Source organism: Zootermopsis nevadensis, unplaced genomic scaffold (assembly GCF_977971745.1).
Source record: "Zootermopsis nevadensis isolate Lab colony 2312 unplaced genomic scaffold, Znev_1.0 Znev_ptg000007l, whole genome shotgun sequence".
NCBI lineage: Eukaryota > Metazoa > Arthropoda > Insecta > Blattodea > Termopsidae > Zootermopsis > Zootermopsis nevadensis.
In genome coordinates this window covers 14,986,233-15,002,869 of record NW_028259139.1, presented here as the reverse complement: position 1 = coordinate 15,002,869, position 16,637 = coordinate 14,986,233, and the positions used below count along the sequence as shown (strand labels likewise).

At 43.8% G+C, this 16,637-nt stretch overlaps 1 protein-coding gene across 7 annotated transcripts in view; it reads right to left on the bottom strand.

Moving 5' to 3' along the window:
* The window catches only part of LOC110828016 (transmembrane protein 47), an 82,142-nt gene that overhangs the window by 40,196 nt on the left and 25,309 nt on the right, over window positions 1-16,637 (bottom strand). For 6 of the 7 annotated variants that reach the window (XM_022060277.2, XM_087344430.1, XM_087344431.1 and 3 more), the window contains one exon: window positions 12,517-12,592. In XM_022060277.2, coding sequence (XP_021915969.1) covers window positions 12,517-12,592 — 76 coding nt within the window. Of the gene's footprint in view, window positions 1-12,516; window positions 12,593-16,098; window positions 16,231-16,637 lie in introns of those variants that run through there. The other variant, XM_087344433.1, reaches the window with a different exon arrangement.

The following is a 16,637-nucleotide window of genomic DNA, read 5'->3' as shown; positions in this document are numbered from 1 at the left end:
TTTCGTGGACTGCAACGCACTGCATCTAGCACGGTTACCACTGTCGCGAGACCAAACACACTTGCCCTTCGAGAATGTTTGCACTCGTCTAAACTGAGTTCCTGCGCCGAACTCAGTTCGATGAACATCAAGCTCCACACAGAGCCCGAAACCTCGTGTTTTAAAATACAAAAACAACTTTGGCCTCCTGAACTAAAGTTACATGCCCACGGCCAGCAAAAACCTACAACAGTTCACTCCTTCCTTATGACGCTTCACCTTCGTTAGGACATGACAATAGCCTTCAATTCTAAAAGTTCGTGAAGATGGTGCGTTGTTGAAGTAAACTGTTTTCTAGATAGGAATTAGCTCTATCGATTGGGTCCAACAGAGTAGGTTTTACCTGAAGACGGAGACAGACTCCCATCTCATTTTATTTAATCTTGGACGAGCTGCACAGCCGACAGCAAATCAGCTGAGACATCCCTTCCAGAAATGACTTCAACCTGTCTCAAAATTTAAACAACTTTCTGAAAACGGGTTAGTTTAGGACAACGTCAGAATTGTGTCAACACCTCGTGCTCAGCTCTGAACATGTTTACATGAACACGTATCAAGCAAATGAACCAAGCGAGCATTCGACGTCTGCGCATGCCCGCGGAGAGGCGTTACAAATAGCCTACTTTTAGTTCTCTGGGGCAGATCGGCGGCGGGGGGGGGGGGGGGGGGGGGGGGTTAGTGAAATGCTGCAGAACTATAACACTATCGAGGTAATACATTAAGGACGCTGATGAGTGGGGCATGTAGTACGCATGGGTGGGCTTGGGGTGCAAGCGTATTTAAAGATTTCTGTCTTCTGGGTTATTGCGCTGTGTAGTCTGGTCGATGTTAACCAACGTTTCAGAGGTCATACTGCCTCCGTCATCAGGGCGATGAATATGCCAATAGGGTGTGAGGAGTTGGATTTTATAGGCAGGGACGTGAAAGGTGTAGCCTGCCCCGAGCCAATGGGAGCAGGTATGGGAGTGGACCAATGGTAGCACGTGGGCGAGGGTGGGAGAGGGAGAGAAAGTAGAGAGAGAAAGGTGAGTGTAGTTGTATGGATAAAGGCCCTGAAAGGGGCCGAGTTACTGGTCTGGTTGGTTCTGGCGGCGCACTCTTGCTCGTTCTCGGAGTCCTCGGAGTGTGTGGATCAGAGGCTTCCAGGACCGGCTCAGGTGAAGTCCATCTTCCCTGTTAAAGTTATCAGGATGAAGTTCGATCTCGATGGCTTCCCTGATTAACCGGTCCATGTAGCCGGTTTTTGAGGAGAGGATAGAAGTGTCCTCTAGCTGTATCTTGTGCTCCAAGTTGAAGCGGTGTTCAGCAACCGCAGATTTCTCGGGCTGCCCGAGCCGGATGTGGCGTTCGTGCTCCTTGATCCTGGCCTCAACGGAACGGCCTGTCTGGCCGATGTAGACTTTTCCGCACTCGCAGGGAACTCTGTATACGCCAGGCGTCTTCAGTCCTAGGTCGTCCTTTACCGGCCGGAGAAAACTGGGAATTTTCTTTGGCGGAAGACCAACAGACTTGATGTCGTGCCTGGCCAGCAACCTGCTTATGCGGTTGAAGGTCGTCCCGACGTAGGGCAGGAAGGCAACCGAGGCTGGTTTTTCAGTAGGCGGTGGCAGCCTCGCAGGCGGATTGAGAGCTTTCTGAATCTGACGTATCTGGCGTATTTAAGTTAGAATCGAAGGCATTATGGAAACAAACCATTTTGAATACCTGCATGAAAATGTCGGGATGATATTAAAATTGTCACGAAACAATATAAACCTGAAGACAATGGTGACTTCACACATGCGAATTTCTCAAAACCTCTACGACGAAGTGGTTACTGTCAATGTTCTGAAACTGCCGGTAGACAGCGAAAATAATCGAGATGCTCCGTGTATCCTTGTTACCAGGGAAGAATATGAAGATGGCCTAGATCCTAAAGGAATGAACCTCATATATGCGCCAGACCACGTACTGGGGATCCAGTATTTTGCGAGATCTGTAATCTGGAAGCACACGAGGGAGGTTTTACAGGACCGTAAAAGGCTCACACAGAATGAATGTAACCGAAGGTCTGCGTCGTCTGCTTATTAATGTCAGCAATAAAAATACATGTTAAGCTATCGCAACGCGCTCTACCGTACCACAGCACTCAACAAATTTAAATTAAATTTAGTATAGAGTGCGTACACCAAGATGGTACAACCTTCTCCTCAGAAGTCGCATTATCAAACTGTCTTCAGAAAGGCCTTTACTGTGCCAGTTTACGATGCTGTGTCGATAATCAAGGTGGTGTATCCTCGACATAAACTTAACAACCAAGTGATTATTGTTATATCTTCCTGGGAAACGGGATTTGTAAAAACAATTACTTTGAAGTAACATTTTTGAAGCCAGTCACAGTGGCGGGGGGGGCCTTGTACACTGGGGTTAGTGGGTTCGAATCCCACCCAAGGCAGGGATGTTTGTCCGCGTCTTTCTGTGTAGAGGGGGAGACCTTGCGAGGGGCTGATCACTCGTCCACGGAGTCCTACCAAATGTCTAAATAGATCAAGGAAACCTCCGAAAGGAGGGCCCTAGGCTCCACATTGGAGCGAAAAGATTATTAGAAATACGGTAATCCCGATTAACTGGGGCATCGATTAATCGGGGCAGCCGTTTATTTGGGGCAGATCTTAAAGTACAAACTTTTTTAACTCTTTACGTGGAACTTCGCATAATTGGGCAAAAGTGTTCTAGTCCCGATGTGTCCCATCAACCGGAACCCACTGTATATGTGAAACGTCAAATATTAAATTAAAGACTAAGAAAATGTATAAACGAAATAAAATACAGAAAACATGTTTGAATGGCAATAAGACGCGGTGAACAGAAATTATTGTGTATCCCGTAAGAGAAGTCTCAGGGTCCAAAATCTTAGACCGCTGCCCCGCCCAGTCCATCGTAATCCGGCTCGAATGAAGCCCGATCTATTTACAATCTGCCCTGAATATCGTATCATTATGTGAGGTTATTTTCGCTTTTGAGGAACCACAAAGATATGAGATGTCACGTTTGTAAGGTATCATCTCGAACAGGGAATGACTCGAGAAAGCTCGAATGTTCGAAATAACGATCGATTGCTATCATTTGAAGCAGGCTTGCGCCCGTGCAGACCTCAGCCCGCACGAACACCACGGACTGCAGCTGTGATGTTATTTGTGCACCACTGGCTAACTGAAATTGTTGGGCAAATTTCATTTTTGGCTCGTAATATCCACTACAGAACCTTTACTTCAGCTGAAGTTCAAATAGAACGTCCGTGGCATGTCAAAAACAAACCACATCCCCCCACACACGAAGCATCTAAAAAAAACCTGTCGATAAACAGCAACGTTTGTTTGAAATATTTTACTTTATAAGAGCATTTAACAAAAAGTATTCCAAAAACGATTATGCGCTGCCAAAAAGATTTATAAATTGAGGACCTCCACTCTTACATTACTTCGGCGGCAAAAAATGGGTGTGTGCGTGCGTGTGTAACAAATCCAAGGAAGGAGAAGTTGAAGAGTTGCAGAGAATATATTTTTAAACTCTGTATACTTCAGACTGAAGTTCATCCGCACGCTTTTTAACATTAGTATTCAAAATGTGACGGCCCCTTCGAAAACACGATAGACCTACTTACTTACGTTAACACCTGGGCCTTGTCCTCAACAGTGCACGTTTCACCTTCCGCAACGTGGGCGTATTAGAACCGTGCAACCATAATAACTGGCCACTCCCCTTTCTGCAGCTACACAAGGCGCATTGTGTTCATGAACGGGACGTGCGAACCTGACAATGAATAAGCCTTCCAGACTTTGCCCAAAGCTTTTGTCCCATAAACGCCTAGCAAATTAGGGGTAGAAACACGCGCAAGTCTTCAAGTAAAATGTCAGCTGTCGCTTTTGGCAGAATTTGAAAAATATTTCAATAAATTTTAGTAAAATTCCAAAATATCAAATCTGATCAAAATCCGTTCGGCATTCCAGTTGTTAAATGTCTACGGACGGACGGCAGTACGCAATAAAAATAAAAAAGCCATTCGCCTATTCAGGGTACTTCCACTGCATTTAACTGCCAGCAACATGAGAAGATTCGAACCTGCAGTGAGGACGGATGAAGGAGTCAAAGTTCAGTGGAAAGGAAGGCATAGCAATCGTGTCCTGTGAGGTTAACGGATGATTTATACCAAAGTTTCGGTGTAGTTATAAATCGCTGCAAAGGTACGTGTGACATTTTGTACACACACAGATCGCAAAATATACCCACAATTCTGTTCGAAATATCTTTCACATCGCGAAGCTGCGTGATGTTGACATCCGGATCAAAAAGGCGGGGCACTGCGCACAGAAATGGATCTCTGATCTGAATAATTGTTTATTCATAAATCCTGTTAGCCGTTATTCCTTAAAGTTCTCGTTTTCAATTAAATTACTTCATTCTGTGCGTCGTGGTCGAGTGGGTAGTACTCCTCCTTCGCATTCGGGAGTCCTGGGTTCAACACTCGGCTGTCGCGACTGACATTTTTCGTGGTATTCCTCAGTCTCTCCAGGCCTAGACAGTGCTTCCTTCCACACCCTTTCCAACTCACTGTTCACTGGCATCCTCTAGTTCGACGCTATGGTGTCAGCTAATTAAAAAGCGAGGTTAAATAATAAATAAATTATAGGTGTTTGCAAACATGGGTGTCAGGCAACTATTAGCTTCCCAGGAAGGATTGTGCTGCATGGAATTAATTAATTTACAATTTATAATGACGTGAAAATTAATTACGACGTCTTAAAATGTCTGAGGTCTGAATTGTAAAGCTTTAAAATGTGTTTAAACAATGATCATTTATATAAATAATGATCATTTATATAAATATCACCGTACTGACCAAAATAAATAACCATGTAATTGGTATTGAATGGAATCATTTCAGTTCGTTTCGTTTGACTATAAGCGAAAAATCCCCCACCCCCAAACGCTAGCGGAATCCAAAGTTTCCTGTGGGCAAATCTAGATGGCTCTGCTAAACGCCACCGTCTACAAGACATGACGTGTTGACAGACGCATGCGTATTACTTAATCGAAAATGTAGTATTTGTTTTGATGAGTCAGGACAATGGGTCGCAAGTCTCGTGTGATGGTAATGATTATGGAGCAATGGACGGGATGATTAGACGTGAGGCAAACCAAATAAGTGCTTCGAAGTCACTTCGTCCGCCTCGTGAATTAAGCTCCCCCCCCCCCCCCCCCTCCGAGCCAAACTCATGTACCGCCACATACGAGAGTGTCTGTCCGCATTACTAACTTCGAATCAACTGAAGGATTTTAATAAAACTTGGTATGAATGTCTTCAAATATATGATCATTTTCATGGACTGACAATTCAAACACGGCAGTGTCCTGAAATGTTGAGGTTATATTGCGAACATTTAACGTCGTCCGAATTTGTACTAATGGTAATTATGCAGACCACAAATTATAAGATTAGTAATCAATGTACACGTCCCACTGGCATCGAAACGGGTGCCATAATTCTTCGCACCCGCTTTGCTCTACATCTGTGACGCTAACCTTTCTTCAGGCATCTTACATCTGTCTTCCTGAACTACACCCCCCCCCCCCCGCCTCCCCTTCTCCGTCCATTCGTACTCTGTAGTTCTTCCAACGCCCTTTCAGCTTTTGTGAACTAATTTTCCTTCACTAACAATGTTACTTTCGTCTAGAAAGTTCCTTTGGCTCTCATCCGTCTTCCTCACTTCTCCATTGTCGTTTTTATCACCAACTTTATACCTCTAACATTGTTCGTGTACGACAACGCTTTTTCGACTGCAGCTCTATCAACTTCTCATTCATACCGAGAATGGCAAGGCGTGTATGCAATTCGGAAGTCGCTATTAAGGTTTCGCCATTAGTGAGAAAACGTGTTTATCGCTCTGGGGCGGGGGCTGAGCAGTTAGTTTTAAAACGAAATTTAGCTATTGACAGTCGAGACGGGTTGTTCCATTTGTCTCCGTGTAGGGATCATTTTGTAATGAATGCTGTAACCTACAAAAGTCTCTTCACGATCGGATCTGCTGTTCCGTTCGATCAGTCCATCACCGCGTACGACCATCCGCCGAACTGAAGCCAAAGTTACAACGGGCAGAGGGGCGGCGGCCGGGGCCTGACGCTGACTACTCACTCCCATCTAGCGCCAAGGCTGAGAATGAACCTCTCTCACTGAGCGCCTGCATGGCGCGTAGCGGAAAAGCGCTATACTTTACTTAACCTAGGATACTATTGCTCGCGAGTGTTAAATCCCTGTGACGTATGCGGCCTGGAAAGTCACGTACTGCACTACTAGCAGACCGAAAAACGTCGCGCGTGTTACAATTTTATGTAAACTTTACTGGTAATACTTTAAAACCACGGAAGTTATAAAATAGTAATGACAAAACAGATTAATAAAGATACTATGAACAGCTGAGCAGCGAACAGCAAGAAAGGAGTGTCTGAAATATCTTTGTACTGAAGACTAATGTTCTCCATTCAGGAACAGGGAGGTTACGCATGCGCACATCGTTTGCTTTAAAGGCCACTTGCATCACAGTATTTACGAAACTCTCACGTAAATTACAAAAAAAAAAAAAACCGCACCAAGATTGTGGGCGCCACTGTACGTTAAGGTTGATTTTACGGGCACCGAAGTGTCTCCTGGGCGGTGTCTGTTCTACCTTAATTTCGATGAGCTGGGTGCCGATGGACAACATGGCTGCGGACGAAAAGACGGCAGTGGCGATCTGGGTGGACGGACTTAATTAAGGTTGATGGGTGTGGGAACTATTTAGCGACAAGAGTTGCGGGTATCAGGATGGGACGGCGTCGCTTTTACGAGTTGCTTGTCGCGGGCAGGAGACGCGGTCAAGGGATGGATCTTTCTCTACCCCGACCCCCCGATCCCTTCCACAAAAAAACTCTGTGAAGTTGGCCAGTTTAGTGACACTTGTTTTACGATTGACACACATTAAACAACTGGCTTAATGGAATCGGTTTAGAAATGAACAGGGGTTTAACAAAAATACGCATTTTTAGTAAATATCGATGGCCTGCAGGCTGAGTAAATTATTTTGAACACACGATGATAATTCAATAAATATGAACACTGGATTTCAAAAGACTGTACAGAAATCAAAAAACACCTTAAGTCCCCAAGAATTGAACATAAAGCAAAGAAATGTACTGCACTGTGAGTAATGGCTGAAATTTAACGAAATACGAAGCGGGGGCAAATGCGATCAATCGATCATCGGTTGTAATCCTATTGTCTATGAGCTTCCAACATCGTCTCTCATTAATTTCGTACCGTGGTCCTCATCCCACACCTGCAAAATGAATTCAGAGCTCTTAGGCTCGATGCACACGAGCGAGAAAATGTCGCGCGAGCTCGCAGCGAGGAAACCCGTGACAGTGCACACGTAGCGTCATCGCTGCGAGTTCGCCGAAAAACTCCCACCAGTACTAGATTGGATGGCAACCAAAATGGATGTGTACAGAAGAAAACGTGTAGTTTTGCCTATTTCGTTTATGAATACATCCTTAAAAAACGCAATAGGAAGTACTGGACACACCCGTTGGTTAGTTCACGGCTGTTAAAAGGGGCGTTCGTGACAATGTTTATAGATTTAAGAGAAGATGAAAGTAAATTTCATAATTATTGTCGTATGAGTATAAAGTCGTTTGATGAGCTAGCAGCAAAACTGGATGCATCCAACAAAAGTAAAGATTCTGCGATGAGGCTTGCAATACCTCCTCTAGAAATGCTGGTTGTGACTCTGAGCTGTTGCGAGGGTTTCGAAGCACGTGTGCACTGCCCAATGCTTTCACACAGTCTGCTGCTTCGCGGCGATCGGCGAACTCGCTGCGAAGCAGCAGTGGTTGGCGAGCGCAAATTGCTCGCCGCGTCCTCGCGGCGTCACCGCCATAGTGTGCATTGCTCCATTGCTTCACATGTACTGCTAAAACGCGCGAGAAAATGACGCGGCGAGCTCGCGAAAATAACTCGCTCGTGTGCATCGAGCCTTACTGCATGAACCGCGTGACACTGCGTGGCTCCCATAAACCTCGTGCCGTGCTGGTAGAAACACATCCCCTCGCTCCATAAAGACCGAACCTCTAATAAACAACAGTCCTGTGACCTAACGTGTAACTTTCGGTCCGTATGGGACCTTCAAAACCACGGTTTAAACCACGCATAAATACAACTTTATAAACACGGATAAATTTTTTCATCTCCTATGTCCTGAAATTTTTGTTACCAGTCAGTGTGATGATGTCTTGTTCGACACTTCCTTGACAGGATTCACTATGCAACATGCTTGACAAACAGCAGCAAACGATTTGGATGCGAAGCAAAGTCAAAGAATGAACACATGCTGTTCGTGAATACGCCATATTCGCACCTGCAGAGTTTTTGCGCAACTGGCATGAGCAGCGGCCTAGCAACAAGAGGGGACCTTGACTCAATTGTCTATTAGACGGGGGTGGGCCAGCTTATGATTTCATTTAGTGTGACTGTTGTTGAGTTTTAAACAGTCCCCCTCCGCCCCAAAGAAAAAGAAAACTCAAGGATCCTGTGGTTTCGTCATTTGCATTACGCAGACAGTTACAAATTCCAGCAAACAAACAAGAGAACATCGCCGGAGTTCTTAAAGTCTCGGGAGGATGGAGATATTTATGTCTACCACATATTTCATTGCAGCTGACAAGAAGTGAGGTACTTGGAATCCTAACGCGGTGAAGGGCGAACACTGCGCAAAGCTGCCATGTTGCAGGAAGCGAGGATGTATGTACGCGGCGTCACAGCGCGTCTTCATTTCCGCCGTCCACATAAATCGCGCGGGCGAGGGAGCAGCTGTGTAGTCTGTCTGAGCAGGTAGCGAGAGCGACTTTCCTTACAGGCAATTCACGTGTTCATGGTTTAAAGTTATGACGCACAGTCGTCGAAGTCCGATACACACATCAGATAACAAAAATTGCATTTCACTGCACTAATGTGAGACAGCGTCATCTAAATACAAAACAAAGAACTAAATGCAGTGGCACAAGAACCTTCTAGAAACAAGCGATTCTACTTTTAAACTACAGGGTTGTTCTCAATACGTACATACATCATTTTCCTTGGCGTCCATTTTACTGGTAAAGAAAAACTCCCTTGCAATGTCTCTTACGGGATTTTCCGAACAAAATATTGTAAGAACGTATCTATTTGCTGTATGTCCCATTCATTTCATAGTTACTGATTTAATCGTTCTCAAAACACAAGAGATGCAAACATTAAGAAGCTTTTCAAAACGTCTCTTTTTCATCTCCCTTTCACATCATCTTTCTTAGGTAGAAATACGCCCCTCACCACTGTGCTTTCAAACACTCTGTTCCGACAAAACAAAAATTCTGAAATTACGAATCTCTTCAGACACTCGGCGTGACTTAATGGGTGACATCAATTCACTGGAACTGACAACTCAGAAATACGTAGGCAAACAAGAACACCAAATATAAAACTTCTTGACGATGGTGAAGAGTCAATTGAATAAAAAATTACTTGGATATTATCCATCGTCTAGTAATAAAAAGTAAAAAACATAAAACGACGTTTCGGAGATGGGGCTCTATCTCCGTCTTCAGGTTCCTACTCAGTTGGGCCCACTAGATAGAGCTAATCCCTATCCGGAGATAGGGATTAGCCCAACTGAGTAGGAACCTGAAGACGGAGATAGAGCCCCATCTCCGAAACGTCGTTTTATGTTTTTTACGTTTTATTACTAGACGATGGATAATATCCAAGTAAATTTTTAAACAAGAACACGGTCAAAAAATATCATGAGATCCTGCGCGTTTTGAAACTGAGGACATCGGAGCCCACTATCAGAAATTCCGGCCTACATGTGATAAAGAGATTAAACAAATTATAACTTTTGATTGTGCACTCGGCTAGACACACGTGCGTACATGAGCAGATCGAGTATATAAATAAATGCAACGAGCCAACAAATGCTCTAAACAGCAATAAAATACCAAATAATTATAGGAGCAACTGGAACTGTCTCCAAGTCACTAAGAAAATATTCGTAATGTCGTAAAATATATAATCATCCCTCACAATAAAACTATATAATTCATGCAAATGTATTAAAAACAAAATGTATTTCGGAAATAGCTGGTGCACTATGTACCTCAGGGGCAAGGTTTGCCTCGGGTACATAGAAGTAAATACCCTCTTAATTGGTGAATAGATGGGATAATAATAATAATTGCTTGAGCTACTCGACAGAGAACAAGAAGCCTGGAAGAAGACAGCCATCTTCAGACTCACCGCCGTGAAAACCTCAAATAATCCTACAAGCCTCGAAGAGCTTACAAATTCCCCCGTACACTGCAACCCCCCTCCCCCCAAGGCGCGTACACCAAACCTTCGGAGCGTCAAACAGCGAGGTTTCGTGCTCACTCGCTCGAATATACCGGGTGGACGAGTCGGTAATCATCGTCGTTTGGGATTTTCACCCCCGGCGTTAAACGCATCGGAGCAGAGCGGCTTCAAACACATGCGGTCTGACAAATAAATGGTAAGTGGCACAACTGATGAGTTGGCGCGTGGTGAACCACGTGACTACTTAATTAGCCAGTTTTGTGTCGAAACAGTCGACACAGCTAATTCGCTTCGCGGTCGCAAGAAGGCGAAATGTTTTGTCTGCCAGAAGAAAAACACAAAAACAAAACCAAAGTAAAACTCATTCCGAGCTGTTCCTACCAAAAGCCAGTAGGCCTACGCAAAACGAGTGTCGTTCCTTCAAAACAGCCAACCCAGCATTTCAAATTCACGTTATGAAACATCAAAATGCATCGAAAAACACCAAACGCCATCAAGATTTACGGAAATATTCAATAAGTTCCAGGTTCGAATCTCGACCTCAACACTAGCTATCCTATGGAGGAGGAGGAGGGGGGGGGGGTTCGTAGTTTTCCTCAGTGCCTCCTAAAATCATACCACGGCCGCTCCCTTCCACACATTTTGAATCATCCTACCAATCGATACTATACATTCTGAGCTGCTGGCAGTGTCGTTAAAGAAACAACATAAACATTATTTCACTCTTTCTTGCCCTGGGCACTACAAGGAGTTCAGAAGCCAGCTTCACTTCCCGACCGCTCTACTCCCGATGAAAAAGTCTCGGAACCCACGAGGACAGGAGATCGGACAGGCCACAAAGCCGGTCTCGACCCGGTGACTGAGCGAGGTCAGATTATTCAACCCCCAGAGCACTTTTTCGCAGAATCTCACGAGAAGACACCAAAAAAATCTAATCCTTTGCGTCCTTGTCGCAGAAGGAAAAAAAGTATTTTGACGGCGAAAACGGTTTCGGTCCACCGAAAGCGGGGAGGGAGTCACCAGTCCTGCGAGGCCCTGACCAGGGTGCCCGAAAGCCACAGGCCTCAACGAGACCAGGGGCCTACAGGAAGACGCTGATGGATAAAACGGCAATGGCCTCACACATCGTGCGACTGTGGTGCTTCAGATAAATCATGATTTTATCACTTGCGTAAGCACCTTTTCAGACCGGGCAATCAATCACCACGAAACCCTGCTATATAGATATATACTGTACTTCGTTTAAGGTACAAGGGCTGCTTATGGATCGAAGACTAGAGGGCACACAAAACATCGGGAAATGGTCGCGGAGCAAGGGTCCCACATCACTAGCATTCATTCAATTCTCTTGCCTACATATTTACCTACCTGTTCACGCACGCACACATAAATCCCTCAACTTTGAAACAGCAGTCTTCGACGATGCTAACCCACTTCCTTAATTTTTTGTCCAGCAAATCGCATGTGCTTCCGTAGCCCAATCAAACGCCGTATCGCCATAAAATGTTAATGAAGCCTTCGCTCCCATACTTGTAAACGGATTATCTGCACATAACCGCAGGTCTTTTCATCATACACACCCTATTCGCGTGTGGATCACGCCAAATATATTGGGATTCTATTTTGTTCGATCTGCCACGCAGGGTTTCTTTTGCCGAAATTACAAATTTTATATCTGTCCATTCACAACACCCTCGCGTTCTAGTTCTTCCCCGTCCATCTGCAAAACTGTTAGCCGATACTTCACACCCAGACACAATTCCTTCCCCCTCGGCTCCTACCATCTCTTCTCAGTTCTAATTCAGCAACGCCATTTGCTGCAAATAACACGCAAATTACTTGCAAATGGTAACAGCTAATCAACCAAAGACGAGTAATAATTGTCAAAATCCCGAATGCAAACAAATGGTCGAGTAAACAGACAAATTAATAATTGATTTGACCCGTCTCCTTGCAATTTACAAAAACACGAAACAGTACAGAAAAAGGATATACTTTCTGGTTGATATGCAGGACTGGTAAGAGGAATTACCACGTGGAGAAAGCTGTTGGAAATAATTAACCTTTATCCTTCCACTTACCTTCAGCGGTCGGGTGATGGTGACAGTTTCTATGGTAGTTGTGGGAGCCATCTTGCTCTCGGACGGACGCCTGGAACTGAGACAAACCAATATTGAAAATTAATGTTAACTTGGTAACAGCTAAAAACTTCGCAACACAATTAACACAGAACACTGTCCTGATACATCCACTGAAAGCGACGTCACTCGGTTCTAATGAAAACTCCCATTCGCTGCCTGGCATAAAAACCACCTAACTGGATGCAACAGTAAAATGTAGATCACAGAATGGATGCTGTAAACAGGTGTGTACGAATAAATGCTTGACGGGAATGTTTTATTTCAAAACGCACTGTTCTGTCCCTTCCATATTTAAGATACCATCAGAGGTTTACGAATATCCCATGGTGTAATCTAAAATACGATCCTACCAGACTCAGGGCCGGATTTAAAAACGCTGACTGGTCAGACGACAGAAGCATTCACTGTCCTACCTGAGCTATTTTGAGGTAACAAAGGCCCGCAAGGCGCCCCCAGAGGACGCTTTATTCGTACTGGGTTTTAGAGCTAATCAACGTGATTTACGCAAGGGCTGTTGTCATTATACAGAGGTCGTGAGAGCTGCGTAAACGAAAAATTTCTTGCACATTCGTCACGAATGACGTCCTAACAATATTAAAAAGAAGTTATCGGAAGCTACAAAATGTTACCCAAGAAACTACCAGCACCAGCTAATTAGACGCTGGACGTACGTGAGTTTGCATCGCAATATTAGACCCATAAATATAAATTTTAATTTAAAATAACAAATTTTCTTGCAAAATCCTGTGTACGAGAAAGCTGACACGCGGCCCCTGCAAATGCCTCATTAGCTCAACGCCCTTATCGTTCACAGACTCCTCCTAATGCGGTTTACAGCCTCAGGGCGAGACCGAACATCGTGGTCGAGTGGTTAGCACTCTCGCCTCGTATTCGGGTTCAAGTCTCGGCCCCGAGACGGCCATTCCGATTCGTGGTTTCCCTCAGTCCCACCAGGCAAATGCCGGGATAGTACCTTAAATTAGCTCACGACCGCTTCCTTCCACATCCGTTCCAATTCGTTATCATCCTCTCATTCGACGCTACTTAAAAAGCGTCGTTAAATATACAGTAAATAAATAAAACAGAGCTACAGCGCAATTTATAAGTCACACAATGTCTTATTCACAATAAAAACCAGTATCTAACTAAGACTGAGAAAAAATATTTCCCGTTTTGTCTAATAGGCTAACAACATAACCGATGATTTGGAAAATATTTTAACAGTCATCAGCTTCCTTGGAGACACGAGGTTTCGTTTTAAGTGTAAAGACATGCTCATATGACATTTCCTACGTCGAACGACCACTCCTTGTCGGCTGTCCGATACTATTTACGTACTTATTTAATTAACGGCGCTGTCACTGGACAAGACTTCTCACCTCAAATGATGTGATAATTAATTAATACGGATGGAAGTGGTCGTGGCCTAATTTAAGGTACTATCCCCTTATTTCCCTGGCCTACACAGACGACGCCCGGACATAGAATATAGAGACAGGCAGCCAATGTACAAACACACAGCCCTATTCTAAGTGCATCAAATGTAAATCGCGGGAATAAATATCACCTTAGCCTGCCTTGAACAGAGACGCAGCTGCAAATGATCTCACTAGTAAGGGATGCTGGCCTGCAGTTACACCTCCATCCTACCACCAGATTCTCTGCAGAGGACAAAATTTTGTGCCGGAAGGCACTCACTCGCCCTGCTGAAGTTAACTACAGGACAGATGCATTACCGCAAACGAGGAAAAACACGACTGTTGCCAAAAAATGAACGCGACGGTAGAACGAGGTTAGAAAGAAGTTAAAGATGAAGAATATTATTGAAAAACTAGAGCAGGGCGCTCCTTTCGGAGCTCCTAGGGAGGGTTGGTCGAGTTTGTAAAACGCCACCATCCCCGAATGGGGGGGTTTAAACACTTGACAAACACCCCCTTTGGGGGGTTTGGTTGCGTTTTAAAATATTGAGTAAGACATTAAACTAACCCCCTTCGGAAGGGTTAGTTTAGTGTCTCATTCAAGTGTTTTAACCCTTGAGTAAGAAACTAAACATGGTGGTTAAAATACTTGACAAACCCCCCCTCCGGGGGGGTTGGTTGCGTTTTAAATTCTTGAGTAAGAAACTAAACTAACCCACCCGAATGGGGGGTTAAAACACTTGACAACCCCCCCTTCGGGGGTTAGTTGCGTTTTAAAATCTTTAGTAAGACACTAAACTAACCTCCCCTTCGGGGGGGGGGGGGTAGTTTAGTGACTCATTCAAGTGTTTTAGCCCTTGAGTAAGAAACTAAACTAACCCACCCGAATGGGGGGTTAAAACACTTAACTAACTCCCCCTTCGGGGGGTTGGATGCGTTTTAAAATCTTGAGTAAAACACTAAACTATCCCCCTTCGGGTTGTTAATTTAGTGTCTTATTCGGAGCACTTTCTCTAATCTGATTTTTTACTTCTTTATGTCGCTGTTCAGAGGCCAACTGTTCGTGGTCAGTCAACTTTCTACGTCCAACCCGACCCTTGCAAATTTTCGTCTGATTTCTTTCCCTCCTGTTTTTGTTGAATACGTTTTTCTACTTTTATCAATGTAAGTCTTACTTCGCTTTCCTTCATTTGTTAAATAATTCTGTTGTTTTAGTTCTTTACCTCGCTGTTCAGAGGCAAACTGTTCTTGGTCAGCCAACTTTTTACGTCTAACCCAATCCATACATATCTTCGTTTTTTCTCTTCTACTCTTGGTGAATAAGTTTTTCTACGTTTATCAATGTATGTCTTCCTTAGCTTTTCTTTATTTGTTAAATAGTTCTGATGTTTTAGTTCTTTACGTCGCTGTTCAGAGGTCAACAATTCTTGGTCAGTCAACTATCTACGTCCAACCCCACTCTTTCAAATCTTCGTCTGATTTTTTGTTCTTGTGTTCTTGTTAAATACGTTTTCCTGCGTTTATCAATATAGGTCTCCCTTCGCTTTACTTTATTTGTTAAGTACGTCTGATGTTTTAGTTCTTTACATCGCTGTTCAGAGGCCAATTGTTCTTGGTCAGTCATCTATCTACGTCCAACCCCACCCTTATAAATCATCGTTTGTTTGTTTTTTGCTCTTCTGTTCTTGCTGAATAAGATTTTCTACGTTTATCAATGTAAATTTCCCTTCGCTTTTCTTTATTTGATAGATAGGTCAGATGTTTAAGTTTTTACGTCGCTATTCAGAGGCCAACTGTTCTTGGTCAGTCAACTTTCTACGTCCAACCCCACCCTTACAAATCTTCGTCTGCTTTTTTTCCCTTCTGTTCTTATTGAATAGGTTTTTCTACGTTTATCAATGTAAGTCTTCTTTCGCTTTTCCTTATTTCTTAAATAGGTCTGATGTTGTAGTTCTTTACGTCGCTGTTCAGAGACCAACATTTCTTGTTCAGTCAACTACTTACGTCCAGCCCCACCCCTGCAAATCTTCGTCTTAAAATCGATCAAAAGTCAGTTTTCATGATACTTTCGTAATCGTAATATATCGAATGAGTATCAGTTTACCTTGTAGGAGTTGTTAGAGTTGGTACTTCAAATACTTGATAACTTCTTCTTTCACTTTTCTGATGTTTAAGCCAACTGTCAGTCAATATTCAAGAATGCGATGTGCTGCTTCTGGAGCAGTGATAATGCGACTGGGTTGATAATTTTTGATTTCTTTGTTGTGAAGCGTTATTTGTTTACTCTGTATTGTTGTTGTACTCGGCATTGTTGTATTCCACAACAATGCCAAGTAAACAAATATCTGTTGACATTGTTGATGACGTAATTTATTGACGACGAGGAATCACAAATTTTTATAATAGAATACCAAGTAGAGCATTTTTTAATACTAGAGCAGGGCGCTCCTTTCGGAGCTCCTAGGGGGGATTGGTCAAGTTTGTAAAACGCAACCAACCTTGGTTAGTCCCAAAAGGGAGTTAGTTTAGTGTCTCATCCAAGTGTTTTAACCCCTGAGTAAGAAACTAAACTAACCCCCCCCCCGAATGGGGGGTTTAAACACTTGACCAACCCCCCGAAGGGGGTTGGTTGCGTTTTAAAAT